Source organism: Hirundo rustica, chromosome 12, assembly GCF_015227805.2.
Source record: "Hirundo rustica isolate bHirRus1 chromosome 12, bHirRus1.pri.v3, whole genome shotgun sequence".
NCBI lineage: Eukaryota > Metazoa > Chordata > Aves > Passeriformes > Hirundinidae > Hirundo > Hirundo rustica.
Genome location: NC_053461.1, coordinates 4755543 through 4768863, shown reverse-complemented (window position 1 = coordinate 4768863; position 13321 = coordinate 4755543). Strand labels below are relative to the sequence as shown.

At 40.1% G+C, this 13321-nt stretch overlaps 1 protein-coding gene across 4 annotated transcripts; it reads left to right on the top strand.

The window, feature by feature from the left end:
- The first annotated feature begins 403 nt into the window (after positions 1-403).
- Positions 404-13279, top strand: NEK4 (NIMA related kinase 4). 4 transcript variants are annotated; one of them, XM_040075960.1, is made up of 16 exons: positions 404-574; positions 2917-3183; positions 4181-4378; positions 5243-5350; positions 6009-6163; positions 6791-6932; positions 7792-8202; positions 8607-8660; positions 8877-9014; positions 9811-9936; positions 10279-10342; positions 10743-10849; positions 10940-11028; positions 11661-11866; positions 11993-12126; positions 12818-13279. In XM_040075960.1, exons 1-16 carry the CDS (start codon positions 482-484, stop codon positions 12908-12910), a joined length of 2385 nt encoding a protein of 794 aa, XP_039931894.1. In that variant the 5' UTR covers positions 404-481; the 3' UTR covers positions 12911-13279. The 4 variants fall into 4 exon arrangements, with proteins under 4 accessions (XP_039931894.1, XP_039931896.1, XP_039931897.1 ...); XM_040075962.2 differs by lacking the exon at positions 404-574 and adding an exon at positions 960-1083; XM_040075963.1 differs by lacking the exon at positions 404-574 and adding an exon at positions 2017-2096.
- Positions 13280-13321: the final 42 nt, after the last annotated feature.

Sequence of the window (13321 nt, the reverse complement as noted above, 5' to 3'; positions counted from 1 at the left end):
CTCAGCCTGGAGATTTTTTAACCAATTCTCTACCCCGTGCAAATGGGGATGGGGACTGGCTCTGCGGAGCTGCTGCGCCCTGCCGGGGCTCACGGCAGGTGGGGTGCTGTGGCACAGCCGTGTCCCTGTCGCGGGCTCCCCCGGGCCCAGCGCAGGGCTGTCCCGGAGCAGCCCGCCAGGGACACACGCCTCACGCGGCGCCGTGAGGGGACAGCGCTGTCCCGGAGCAGCCCGCCAGGGACACACGCCTCACGCGGCGCCGTGAGGGGACAGCGCTGTCCCGGCGCCGCCGCCAGGGCCGGGGCGGGCTCGCTCCCTCAGCCGCGCCGCCCGCGCTCAACATGGCCGCCGCGCCCGCTTCCAAAATGGCCGCCGCGGCGCCGCGCCCCCGCCGGAAAGCTGCGCGCCGGGCGCTCCATGGCCGTGGCCGCCCCGGGCATCTCTATGGCAGCGGGCGCTGCCCGGGCCCGGAGGCGGGAGGATGTCCCTGGCTGCCTACTGCTTCCTGCGGGCCGTGGGCAAGGGCAGCTATGGGGAGGTGAGCCTGGCGCGGCACCGCCAGGACCGCAAGCAGGTAGCGAGGGGCTGGGCCGCGGATCACGGGCACGGCGGCGGGCGCAGCGCGGCTTGAGGGGAATGGCCGGGGCTGGGCTGGGGGAGCCGCGGCGTCTGGTTCGGCTTTGGCTGACCCACCCTGGGCACCACCTGGGATGTGGCATCATGTGAGGGTGCAGCTTTGACTACGGCCAGGTGTCAGGGTGGGGCTGTGACCGTCACCAGGTGTTGGGGTGTGTCTGCAGCCACCCCAGCTGCTGTTTCAGTTCTCTTCCCTTGTCTACAACAACTTTATTAGAGGTGTGGAGAAGACTCTTCCCGGGAAGGTTTTGGTTGTGTCAGAATTGAAGCACAAATATTTTTGTTGGAGAACTGAAATCATCTGTCTAGTCTGGTCAATGCAGAGGTGTTCGATAGGGAATGTGAAAGGGCAGATAAATGGGGACGGGGAACATGGGGAGAGCAGTGCCACAGGAACATCCCGTGTGAACCTTGTGCCCGGGATTTTACTGGAAATGATGGGAGAAGGTTTGTGCCCAGCAGGGATCGGAGGGTGTGTCCTTCCCGGATGGGGGCACTTCCCTGCTTGGAATCCCGAGGCAAATCCCATGACCCGTGGCTTGGATAGCGGTGGTGGCAGGACTCGTTCCCTCCAGGCCATCGGACACAGTCCGGTGTCCTCAAAGAGTTGCTGACCTCCGTCCTAAAAGTAAACAGTACCTTGAGGTCACTTTCGCTCGGATATAGGTCTTTGGATTTCATTGTGGTGCTGCTGGTCTTTAACACTGGCAAGAGCCTTGCTTGCTGTTTGTAGTTGCATCATAAATATTTGGTGTGGTTTACTGTTTTATCTTTTGCCAACTTTTACAAACTTTCCTCTGTAGCAGGTTGATCAGGATTCTTTGTTGTGGCTTTGGCATAGTGCCGTATGTTCTGGGAAAGAAATTGTGTCTTATTTAAGCATATTTGCTGTTAACTGAATGCTGGATTTTTGTGGAGAAGGTCAAGTAGCTTTAAGTGTTTAAAACAAAACAAAATGGAATTCACACACAATTTGGTATCAAATATGGTGGAAGAGCATTGCAATAGACTTCAGTAGAGAATCTTGCCAGGAAAACATGCTCATTAAACTAAATATAATTGACGCCGAGTTTAAAGTAAGACTAATATATGCTAATTTTTGCATTTTGGTGTGTATTTTCTAACAGATGCTGATATAAACTTAAATGATTTCCATGCCCAAAGATAGAATTGTAGTTGACTTCTCACATAGAACACAGTAGTTGCAGCAATTCTGTTTTATTTTGAAGTTAGGTGATGCTGTACACAATTAGCTTTGTGATATTCCTCCTGGAAGCTGATAATCGCAGGTTCTATCCATCAGGCTTCTGAAATACGTGCTGCTGTGGATTTCCTGGTAATTTGTTCCCTTGGTATATAATGGTGTCTCCTCAGCACTAATTAAATGTGCTGGGCAAATTAATAGGTACAGCCTGGAGAGCAGACACTGAACCATCTCTGAGGATGCCAAAATTCAGCAAGTAAAAATATTTTAAAACTTTTAAAACCTTTCTGATAAGAGCAGGTTCAAGTGTAACCCTGATATGATTGTTCTGTGGGAAGCTGATGCCCTGAAGTGATGTCCTACAAATTTTTCATCAGGATAGGGCCTGGTCACACCTAAGTATTGGTGTTGTGGGTGATGAAAGCGTTCTATGGATTTTATCATCTCGTCTTCAGCTTCATGAATGCAATTGCTGAAACCTGAAATTCCTTAGAATTACATTTAGTGTAGTACATACTAAGGAAGCAGGTAACTTTTATATGTAGCTTTGAAAAATTCCTGACCCCTCTTCATAAAAAAATAAAAGAAATTTAGAAATGAGCATAAGACCTTTTGTCTCTTTCAGATGACTTCTATCATTTGTTTCCAGATGACTGCATACTTTATGTATATATATTAGTTTGCTATTGATGTGGCCTTTCTGAGGGTACTTGTGGTGCACAGACAGGTACTTCAGGCTTAAAAGATGAATGACAGACACAGATTTAAAATGAGAGTGGGGGGAGAAAAAGAAATGTGAACATTAGTCAGAAGAAAAGAAAACACCACAAAATTCCTTAGCAGAGTTGTATTCAAGTGGGTAAATGGAACACACTTGTTCCATTTTTTGTGGCATAAGGGTAGAAAAGAAGAAATTGTGCATAACTTTCAGCCAAACTGCAGCTTCTGTGTAGAATAATGAGTGGAGATTTCAAATGCTGCATTTCTTTTAGGTCTGGGGAATTTCCTAGGGCTTCTGCAGAGTTACTTTCATCTCTTACCATACAGCTTGCCTTGGTTTTTTTTTTTTTTTGCAGTATGTCATCAAAAAGTTAAACCTTAGAAGTGCTTCCAGCCGTGAGAGGAGAGCAGCAGAGCAAGAGGCACAGCTCCTGTCCCAGCTGAGACACCCCAACATTGTCACCTACAGAGAGTCCTGGCAGGGTAACGATGGCCACCTCTACATTGTGATGGGCTTCTGCGAGGGAGGAGACCTCTACCACAAACTCAAGGAGCAGAAGGGAAAACTCTTGCCTGAGAATCAGGTGGTGGAGTGGTTTGTCCAGATTTCCATGGCACTGCAGGTACAATGAAGTGTAATTTTGTCACCTTCGGCTATAAACTTAATTTGACTTTTTATGTATTTAAAAAAATCCAGCGAAGTTACAGCCTTTGGATTCCTGTTTGGCTGGGTTAGCAGCTAAGTACAGTGGTTATTAGTAAATTAAAAATGGATCATTGCAGTAAAATCAACTATTTTAAGTAAGAAATTGCTGACTTATTTTATGTCCGCATGTTGTAGCACAGTAGACACTGGTTACCTTTGGGGTGTTTGCAACTCTTGTCTGAAATGCCTCTCTGGTTTGAAAGTTTACATTAAATTTACAAACTGTAGTTTTTTTGGGGAAAAAAGAGCACGTTATTTCAGAAGCATTTTGTGTTCTGTCTTTTATCGCTTTTTTTAATGGCAAATTTAGACTACTAATGCATCATTTCTATTGAGCCTTATCCTACTCTTTTAAATTTGTAATTGGAGGTTATCAAACTTTAAAGGCAATTTTTACAGCAATAAAAACAAGATACAGATGTTAACATTAAAAAATAAGAAATTGGACAGAAAATTCTATCTTAGAGTTGGCTGTCATGGTCAAAAATACACTAATTATGGATACTGCCTGTTGTTTATTATGACTAATTTTCTTCCATGTTCACACAAAGCTCACATTGTAATTTCTTCTAAATTTTTTTGTACTAAGGTTGTCAAGAAATGAAAGCAGCAGAAAGTGAGTTACAGACTTAACATTAAATTTTTATTTCCTCTTTTCTGCTGATTTACAAGAGCCACGCAGGGAGATTTGGTTAAAGTGGTGCCAAGTTTTGGGCCCCTGCCTGTATCAGTCACTTTTAATGTTATTTCACCAATACTGTCTCAGCAGGTCACTTCTGATCTTGAGAGTGATTTATGTGTCTTCTGCTTTTGTGTCTTCTTTCTTTGACTTGTGTAATGAGGTTTTACTTTTCAGTTTAAAAGAACCAATTAAGAGTTATTTAACCTTATTTATATGATTTTTCTCCCCCCAGTATTTACACGAAAAGCACATTCTTCACAGAGATCTTAAAACTCAGAATATTTTCCTGACACGAACAAATATAATCAAAGTGGGAGACCTGGGAATAGCCAAAGTGTTGGAAAACCAGTATGACATGGCCAGCACTCTCATAGGCACCCCGTACTACATGAGCCCTGAACTCTTTTCTAACAAACCCTACAACTACAAGGTACAGTATGAAAACGTCATTTCTCTTTTCTTAGGAACATTATTTTATTTGTCTTAGATCATTACAATCTTATCTGTGGTTTTTGGTTTCTTACTGCTTCCTTTTAATCTTCCCAAAAACCAACCAAAAAAAAATACAAAATAGAGATTAGTAGGAATGTTTGTTTCTGGAACTGTGTTTAGGAATTCATAGCACGTGCTAAGTTATCACAGCCAAGGTGTTCAGCAGGCTGCCTGCACCTCTCACAGCTCAGAGACATAGAGAATGGGAACAGAAATATCTGTCTGGTAGAGAGATGCACTTGCTGAATTTATTATATACCAGACAGGAAGTTCTACACTCAAAAGTTTTATTAGAAATAACAGCAGCATTAAAAACCAAAAAGAAAAAAAAAGGAAAAGGAAATTTTAATGAGAGGAATAAACAGTGTTATTGTGAATTTAAAATATAACAGAATAAAGCAAACATGTTCCCCTGTTCAGTTCTTGCTGTAAACCGCAGACTAAATAAATATGAGTGCAATGAGCAAGTGCTGAGGGGAAATTTCTTCCAATGAAAAATCAAGATTTTTTGTTTACAGTTATGACTGATATCATACTAAAAAAGGAAACAAACAACTCTCCCCCTAAAGATAGCTGATTTCTACACTTCTTTTTGAAAAAAAAACTTGAGGCTATTTGTAAGAAAATAGTTCACTTGATCAAAATTAAAAATAGAAGAGTGAGACTGAAGCCAAAAGTTTGCAGTGGAATTTGGGCTTAATTGGCTTAGTTTCATTAAATGTCTCTTTGAAAGCAGGTAAATAGGTAAAACTTGTACAACTAATAAGAAGTTCCCAAACATTTGCTCTTCCCCCTTTTTCAGTCTGATGTTTGGGCCTTGGGCTGCTGTGTTTATGAGATGGCTACACTGAAACACGCCTTCAATGCCAAGGACATGAACTCCTTGGCTTACCGAATTATTGAAGGGAAGGTAAAAACTCCTGAAATTTTTTATATGTGCTTGGATTTCTATCAAAAATTGAGATTATCTTTTCTAATCAGAAATATTGCATGGAGTTAAAAATACTTGCATGTAACAGACACCATCGGATGTTAGACTGTTGTTTCATGGTGATGGATATTGTGATATCAGACCAAGGGAGTTACTCCTTTATAGATAAGGCTAGAGTTTCTCATCATCTCATCATGTAATGAATATACTGATTAATTTTCAAAGTTCTGAGATGACTTTCTTAATTTGCTTCTGATTTTGCATAAACATTGCATAAAAATTGAATTACTGTGTGCTGCCATTTTCCTGTTGTATAAGATTAGCTTTTTTAAGTGTCTTCTTGCTTTGGCATATAGTGAAGTTAATATGGATTTATTTTTTTATAAATTTTAAGCCTATTTACAGAACTTTTATTGTTCATATTAACAAAATTAGGAACAGTTCTTAGACTCAGCCTTGGAATTTCAGTATTTTGTTTAACATTAGATAGTCAGGTAACTTTTAGCATTTGAGTAGTGAATCTGGTTTTTATACATTTTTTATGTAGCTGACCATAATGGTCACAGATAAACATTCTAGCAGTAGCTCCTGCTGATGAATATATTAAATAATATCAGGCTGCCCTTTCTTGTCACAGCTGCCACCCATGCCAAAGGATTACAGCCCACAGCTGGTAGAAATAATACAAACCATGCTCAGTAAAAAACCTGAGGAAAGACCGAGTGTGAAAAGCATCCTGCGACAGCCGTATATCAAACAACAGATTGCTTTGTTTCTGGAAGCCACAAAGGCGTAAGACATTTTCATTTGAGTGATTCTGTGCAAAATATTCATATTATTGTCATCTGTTTTTTACAACTTTTCCTGGGTTTTGCAGCAGGAAATAAATAAATAAGCTACAAAGCATATGAACATGAGTTTCTTTGAATTCTTTGAGAAATATGAAGGAATTAGAGTGGCAAATGTTTTTTTTTCTGCAAATGCAGAATGAACCTGTGTAGTGCTTAGAAATACAGACTTGGTAGAAAACACACACCTTTCCACATGGTTTTTAATGCCATTTATCGTCCGGGAGATGAAAAACCAAGTGCCTTTTGATATACGCTGATATAATTATTTTTCTTTATCAGGTTTAATCAGTTGTTTTACTGCTTCCAGGCAGAACTGACCTTGGTGCTCTGTAGAACAAGTGTATATTGCTGGCAGAGTCTGAATTGTGTTTTTAAGCTCTTTTTCTAGAATTGAAAATGAGGTTGTTGTGCATAGTGTATTGAGAAATCCCAGTATCTGATACTCTTTGTATGAAAGCTCTTCAGTGGAGTGGATTTTTTTTAATTAGTATAATCTAAAGAAATATCTTAACACCTTGTTGATAGTGATTGAATGAGCAACTTTTTTTTTTTTTTTTTTTTTTTACAGGAAAGCTGCTAGAAATCATAAGAAAACAGTGAGTTCTAAACCTAAAGACCCTTGCTCTGTCATCTCAGCAAAGAATGAATCTCACAGCGGGAGGGTTGCACACCAAAACCACTCCTCTGAGCAAGCCAGGAAATACAAAGTCGTAAGATATGGGGGGTTTTACCTTAAAAAAAAAAAAAAAAGCCAACAAACCCCAAATCTCTCATGCTTTTTCTAGATAAAAAAATCAGTTTTATAAGAAGTGCCTTGAGCATGCCTGAGAAAATTAGATCTGAATCCCAACAATTGTAATATTCATATTAGGGAAGGAATTGTTTTTAGATAAGAGTGGAAGTAATTAAACAGCTGTAGATCAGTGAAGCTAATTGCAAGATCTGTAAGATGCTAACTCAACAGCAACTGGTTTTATGTGAGTTACTCTTGGAGTATTTGGGGTCAAATAATTTTTCAAATGTTTCCTGACGAGTGGTAATAGTTTTTTTCCAATCAAAAGCATATATTTAAAAACTAATTGTAGTCACAACCAAAATTGTCTATTGTTAAAATTCATTCCAGTGGTTAGAACAAACCTTTTGTAATGGTTAGTCTTGTGCATGTTTTTTGTTTTCTGTAATAGTCTGCTGTTCTGGGTTTGAGCTTTCAATGCTGAAATACTGAATATATGTGGTGGAGCACATCCTAAAAACTCTTGGTGCTTGTTCCTCCCTTAGGGAAGAGCTGAGGGAGTTTTTTACACAGCTTTTCTTTCATGGCCCTGTTGAAAATAGGTGTATTTCCTGTGTATAAATTAATACCTGAAATAGGTAATTTGCAAATCTGTATCTCCTTAAACATGTGGATTTTGACTTTTTTGAGGCTCCTAATCTGTTACCGATCATAATTTCCTTTCAGTTTATGTGCTCTGGTATGTTCTTGATTTTCCTTAGGAGCTTAGAGAATTATTTCATAAGTGTGTAAAGCCCAAAAGACAATGACTTATTTTGTTTTTCTTTTAATCCTAGGATGAAGGAGATTGCATCAGCAAACATAAAGTCACTAAATTTTGTCCTTCAGAGAAACCAGCTGTTGAGTTGGAAAGAAAACCAAGCAGAAATGATCTGAACAGCTTGGAAGACTCCATAGCTACAGTCAGTAGAGTGAACATTGATGTCTCCCTGTCTGAAAGGATGAAGTGTGGCAGTGAGAGTATTCCAAAAGATAATAAAGCAAAGCATTTACATGTTCCAGGCCATTCTAAAATAACATCTAATAACCCACCAATTAAGGAAGATGGACAACAGCAAAGAGCAAAAGAGGCTTTTAAAGCTGAAAGTGTTGAGTCTAAGCCATCTTCTGTTGACTCTGCAGAAGATGATGATGACACTTTGAAACTCCTGCAGCCTGTATCAAAAGACCAAAAGCAAACTGACCTGGTAATGCATTTATGCTTATTTAAAGTAGATTTAACCAGTGGTCAGCTCTTACAATTTAGAGAGCTGCTGCAGGTTTTTTTCTGTCAAAGTAGGATCTTGCTGATGCAATTATTGAAATTCTTAGGTAGTTAGGAGCCTTGGGGTCAGATTTGCAACGGCAATATGGTGAAGTAGGTTTGGGATTGCATCTATCTAGATGATTGGAATTCTGTTCTTATGCGGGAAAAAAATTGGTTTTCCAGCAGAGAACAGAGAGGGTAAGAATAGTTTTGTAACTTTTGTTCTATGCTGTAAATAGGCTTGAATAATCTTGATTTGGATGGGGGGTTAATTGGTGGTGATTGTCCTCTCACTGCATTTTGGTCTACCATGAGATTTTAATGAGAAATCATTATTTGTCATAGAGCTTGAATTCTACTGAAAAGCTGCTGGCACCCTTTGTTCCTGTTGTAATTCAAGTAAGTGTCCTTCTTTGAAGGTTTAGTAGCTACAGATGCTGTTACAGCAGGTATTTTGTCTCTCAAGTAGGAATTTTTGGTACGTGTGCTACGTGAAGTTAGTTGCAGTCCAAATAGTAAAGCGGCCTGTTTTGATTTTTTTTTTTTTAATGTATGTTTGTGTAAATCTGGAAATGACAGGTCTGCATTTTTTAAAAAAATGCTTTTACTTATTAGGATGATGTCAGTCATGGAGCTTCAGGAGTTGCTCAGGGAAAAATGACCTTCCACGTGCGGCCTCGCAGCTCTGTCAGTGAACCTGCTCTCTCACAGCAGCAGCAGAAGAGAGGGCTTGCTGAAGGCTGCTCAGAGAAGGTGCAGATACTTGAAAAATACTTCCCTTTCCATTAAGACTCCTGTGTTTTTCCTTTTTAAATGTGGGACCTGTTTTCTAAAAAAGGGTGGGTGTTTTAATGCTGTTCTTGTTTCATGTGTGTCTGTATAACTTCAGTGGTAACAAATGCAGATCACTGAAGATGATGTTAGAAGCAGCATGAGTAAATCTTTGAAAATCCCAGTACCTCACAGGGATGAGGTGGATGTGCCAGATGGGCTGTGCCTTTACTGGGTTGCAGTGTTTCCTAGGAAATTCCATCAGGACTTCTCACTGTGACTACAAGTCAGTACCTTTGTGGATAAGACTGCTTGTGGTGGGTAGTGCTTTAGAACAGAAGTGTAGTGGCTGCCCTGAGCTTCTGACTGCAAACTGTAGGAAGAAAATCTTGGCATGCACACAGGATAGAGCTCCTGTCGGTTCTTCCACACTGAGCAGGGAGGTTTCTCAGGGGAAAGGCACAAGGCTAGAGAAAAGCGTGATTGGCAATTGATAACCTGGTTTTCTCTTCGGGTTTTGCTATTTGTGGGTGGGGACAGTTATTGCAAAGGCCTGGGCTGAAAAAATAGTCTGGGAGGAGTGGGGGATAAGATGTAGGGATAGAAAAAAGGAAATGGATGCAAGCAGAGATGTGGAAAGGGAAGGATCAGGATGGGAGATGTGAAGAGGTTACAGTAGGATTCAAAATCTCTGGCATCCAGCTTTACCATGCAAAAAAGCCTTCTAGATTTCAGAATACTTAAACTTATAATAATAATTGCTCACTTCTCTGTCAAGTTCAGAGCAGTTTCTCCTCGGCCTCTACCTGTTCCTTCTGATGAGACCCCAAAGACAGCCCAGAGGGGTGCAGAGCACCCTGAGGCCACTGATAGTGCCAAACCCAGCCAAGCAGCCATTCCAAAGGTTAGTGATGAAAACTAACTGCGCCTGCTTGTTTTTGTCCCGTTCCTTCTGAGCAGTTTGTTCCATGAGTGTGTGCACAGTGAGTAAAGAGATGTGTAGCAGCTTCCTGCCTCATCCCTGCTCAGTGTGGGATGAGCCTTGCTGAACCTTGGAGGTCAGTAAACCCATTTTATAGAGTTCAGATTGGTCACACTGGAGACAGTTTTGTAATAAATAATTAAGCATTAAATAATAGCTCCCTCTCCCATATCAATTGAAAAGGATTTTTTGCTTAATAAGCGATTACAAAACAAAAGCCATAACGGTGATTACAAATTAATATCAAATTACCTTCCTTTGAAGGAGCGGCCCTTGTCAGCAAGAGAGCGAAGGAGGCTGAAACAGTCTCGGGAGATGCTTCCCTCTGGTAATTTTAATGTTTACATGTTAACAGTTTATCCTTAAGTAGGCTAATAACTTCTTTGTGAAGAAATGATAACTTCTTGTCTGTTCTTCAGTGCCATCTTCAGAATGGTGCACTACGGGGGTAGTTCTGTGTTAAACAAAAAGTTCTGTTAACACGTCTGTATTTTTCTGCTTTTTAGTTATGTTCAATTGTGTTCTGTGTTGGCAGCTTGTCTTTGAAATGTACATAAAATGTAGAATATTCACTTTCAGACAAAAGCTTCAATGTTTTCTATTAGCAAAATACCTACCTTCCCTGCCTGCCTTCTTCTAGGTGATAGATTTTTTCTTGCATGAGCATGAAACTAACTCAGAATACACACAGCTTAGTTGTAAATATTGTCAAAATGTCATCCTTCCAGTGGTTCCAGTGAGACAGTCATTAAATAGTGCAGTAGTTGAAGTGAAGTCTCTTGTGGAAGATTGTGTTAAAGTTCCTCAGTCCTCATCAGATCTCAGTAATTCTCAGGTAAACTTTGTCAAAAGTATTTCCTCCATGTAGGACCAATAATTGATGCCGTATTGCTGAATTACTTTCAGCTCTTCTCTCTTCCCTTAGAGAAAGAAAGAAGTCAGTTGCCTGTCTGATGATGAGCTAAGCTCTTCCACAAGTTCTACAGACAAATCTGATGGCGATTCCAAGGAGAAGTAAGAATTTTGTTTAATACTGTGCAAGAGTTTTCATTGCTATACTGGACCTTGACTTGGAGTGGAAAAAAAATGACTTTCATGCTTTATCTCTGCATAGTGAGTGATTGAAGAAGTATGTGATGCATAGAGGAAAGCAGCCCTATTGAAATACTGTCTCTCTGTGATGATACACTTTCCATACTGAACTTTCTGGGCTGTGGGATTGTGTATTTCTGGTTTTGTAGCTTCCCAGGAAACCAATCTTCCAGCACCAAAGGACATCTATTGTCAGGACGCTTTAAAAGCACGAGTTAAAAGTGCCAATGTGCAATGTGCTTCCTTTCCACTGTAAATGAGGCTGAATTCATCTCCAGGTTTTCTGTCAGTGTAAGCAGCTTTCAATAGATGCAATTTGTTGCATTACCAGAGTCAGCAGTAGCCAGTAGGATTGTGGAGTTTTGCAGTGACTGGGCTCTGAGCCTTTGTTAAATGAAACAGTACTGATGTTGCTATTGATAAAACTGCACCACAGCAAGGAATTTAACGTAGAATGCTTACTAGGACCTCAATAAAGTCATGGAAGGCTCTTGGAATGCAGGGTGGAAGTTGCATTATGATGGTGACTGAATTATTTCTTCCTTCTCTCCTAGGAAAAACAATGTGAATGAAATGAATGACTTAGTGCAGCTGATGACGTGGACACTGAAAATGGACTCCAAGGAGAACTCAGAGTGCTGTGTAACCTCAACCCCAGCCCCCGAGTTTAAACTTCATAGAAAATATCGAGATACTTTGATTTTGCATGGAAAATCACCAGATGAATCAGAGGAATTAAAGATGGAAGAGATTCCATCAGGTGTGTTGCTCTGGGATTCTGTGGAAATACTGAGTCGTCCCATATTCTTCTGGAGAATATGAAAATTGTTGTACTGAAAGTAATTACTAGTGCACTGATTTTTTGATTGTATTTTATTTTTAATAGATATGTTACTGGTCCCTTACAAGATTAGGAGAATGGTTGAAATCCTGAGATCTGATGTGGTGCAAGGATTGGGAGTGAAACTTCTTGAGAAGGTGTACAGAATCATGGAAGAAGATGATGAAGTGAAAAGAGAGGTGAATGTCTTTCATAATAAAATGGTTTAATTTCTTTATAAACCTAGGTAAATGAGCAGGGTCTTTACCCTATCTCAATAGGGTAAACCTTGATTCCAGAAAGTCTTTATGTAGTCATGGGCAGGCAAGGACCTAAGTATACTGTAATTTTCACTCTTAAGTTTGATTCTACATGTAGACTACGTTCAACTGCAACTTCTTCAGAAACCATCAGAGCTTTAGAATTGTACCAGTTCACCCTGAATTTGGAGAAGATGGGAGGGATGCAAATAATTTTACTCTGCTGTTTCTCCAGTAATAATTCCTTCCGTCTCTCGATCTTTTGCCTTCGCATTTCTTGCCTTATGCCCCTTATGTCCAAAATAAGAAATAATTTAACACCAATCCCCAATAGAGGTGAATGAGGAATACTTCCACTTCCTTTGATTCAAAGCTAGGTTATACTTACCCAGGCAGTCTTTAATTTGTAACCTGTGAAGATCTTATATTTTAAATTTTTGGGTGGGATTTGAAAGTCCCTTGCTTTCATACAACAACCTTCATTTTTCTTCTCTCTCATCTACATTGCCAAGCTTCACATGCTTGTTTCAGCTGAATGCATTGGTATTTTTTTGTTAATATTTTGGTAGTTTCTGCTTTTTTTCAATGCCAGTAAATATTGTGGGGTTTGTTCTGGGTGTGTTCTAAACAGCTGCAGTTGCGGGAGCACATGAGAGACAAGTACGTGAGTTACAGTGCAAAGGCTCGGCACTTGAAATTCCTTGAAGAAAACATGAAGCTCTGACCAGAATCTTTTCCTTGAAGAAAAGAACTGTTTTCTAGCTCCTTTGATAGACTGGACCAGCTTACAAAGCGTGTTCATCTGTTGATCTCCTTTCCTCAAACAAGGAGATCAACTTTGAACTTGGAAAACATGTTAGAGTTTGTAGTAATATTTTTCATGTTAAAATGTGAACCAGGCTATCACTTTCTCAAAGAGAAATTGTTTAGTTAAGTTTTTATTCTCTTAAAAATTGCTTTTCATAGATGCAAATAGGGGTGGATACGAAGTTTTGTATACTAAGGAGTGTCAAAAAAAATTATGTTCTGGTTTGAATTTGTCATAGCAAAAGGTTTTTGGTATGGTCTCATACTGAATACAGTAACAAAATCTTTGCCAAGGCTCTGATGTGATAAACTGTAATCTATTACATCA

Coding starts and splice junctions, on each gene's coding strand:
- NEK4 (XM_040075960.1), top strand. CDS start 482: ATGTCCCTGGCTGCCTACTGCTTCCTGCGGGCCGTGGGCAAGGGCAGC. Junction 8,203..8,606: donor ACCAAAAGCAAACTGACCTG/GTAATGCATTTA, acceptor TATTTGTCATAG/AGCTTGAATTCTACTGAAAA. Junction 10,850..10,939: donor CAGATCTCAGTAATTCTCAG/GTAAACTTTGTC, acceptor CTCTTCCCTTAG/AGAAAGAAAGAAGTCAGTTG.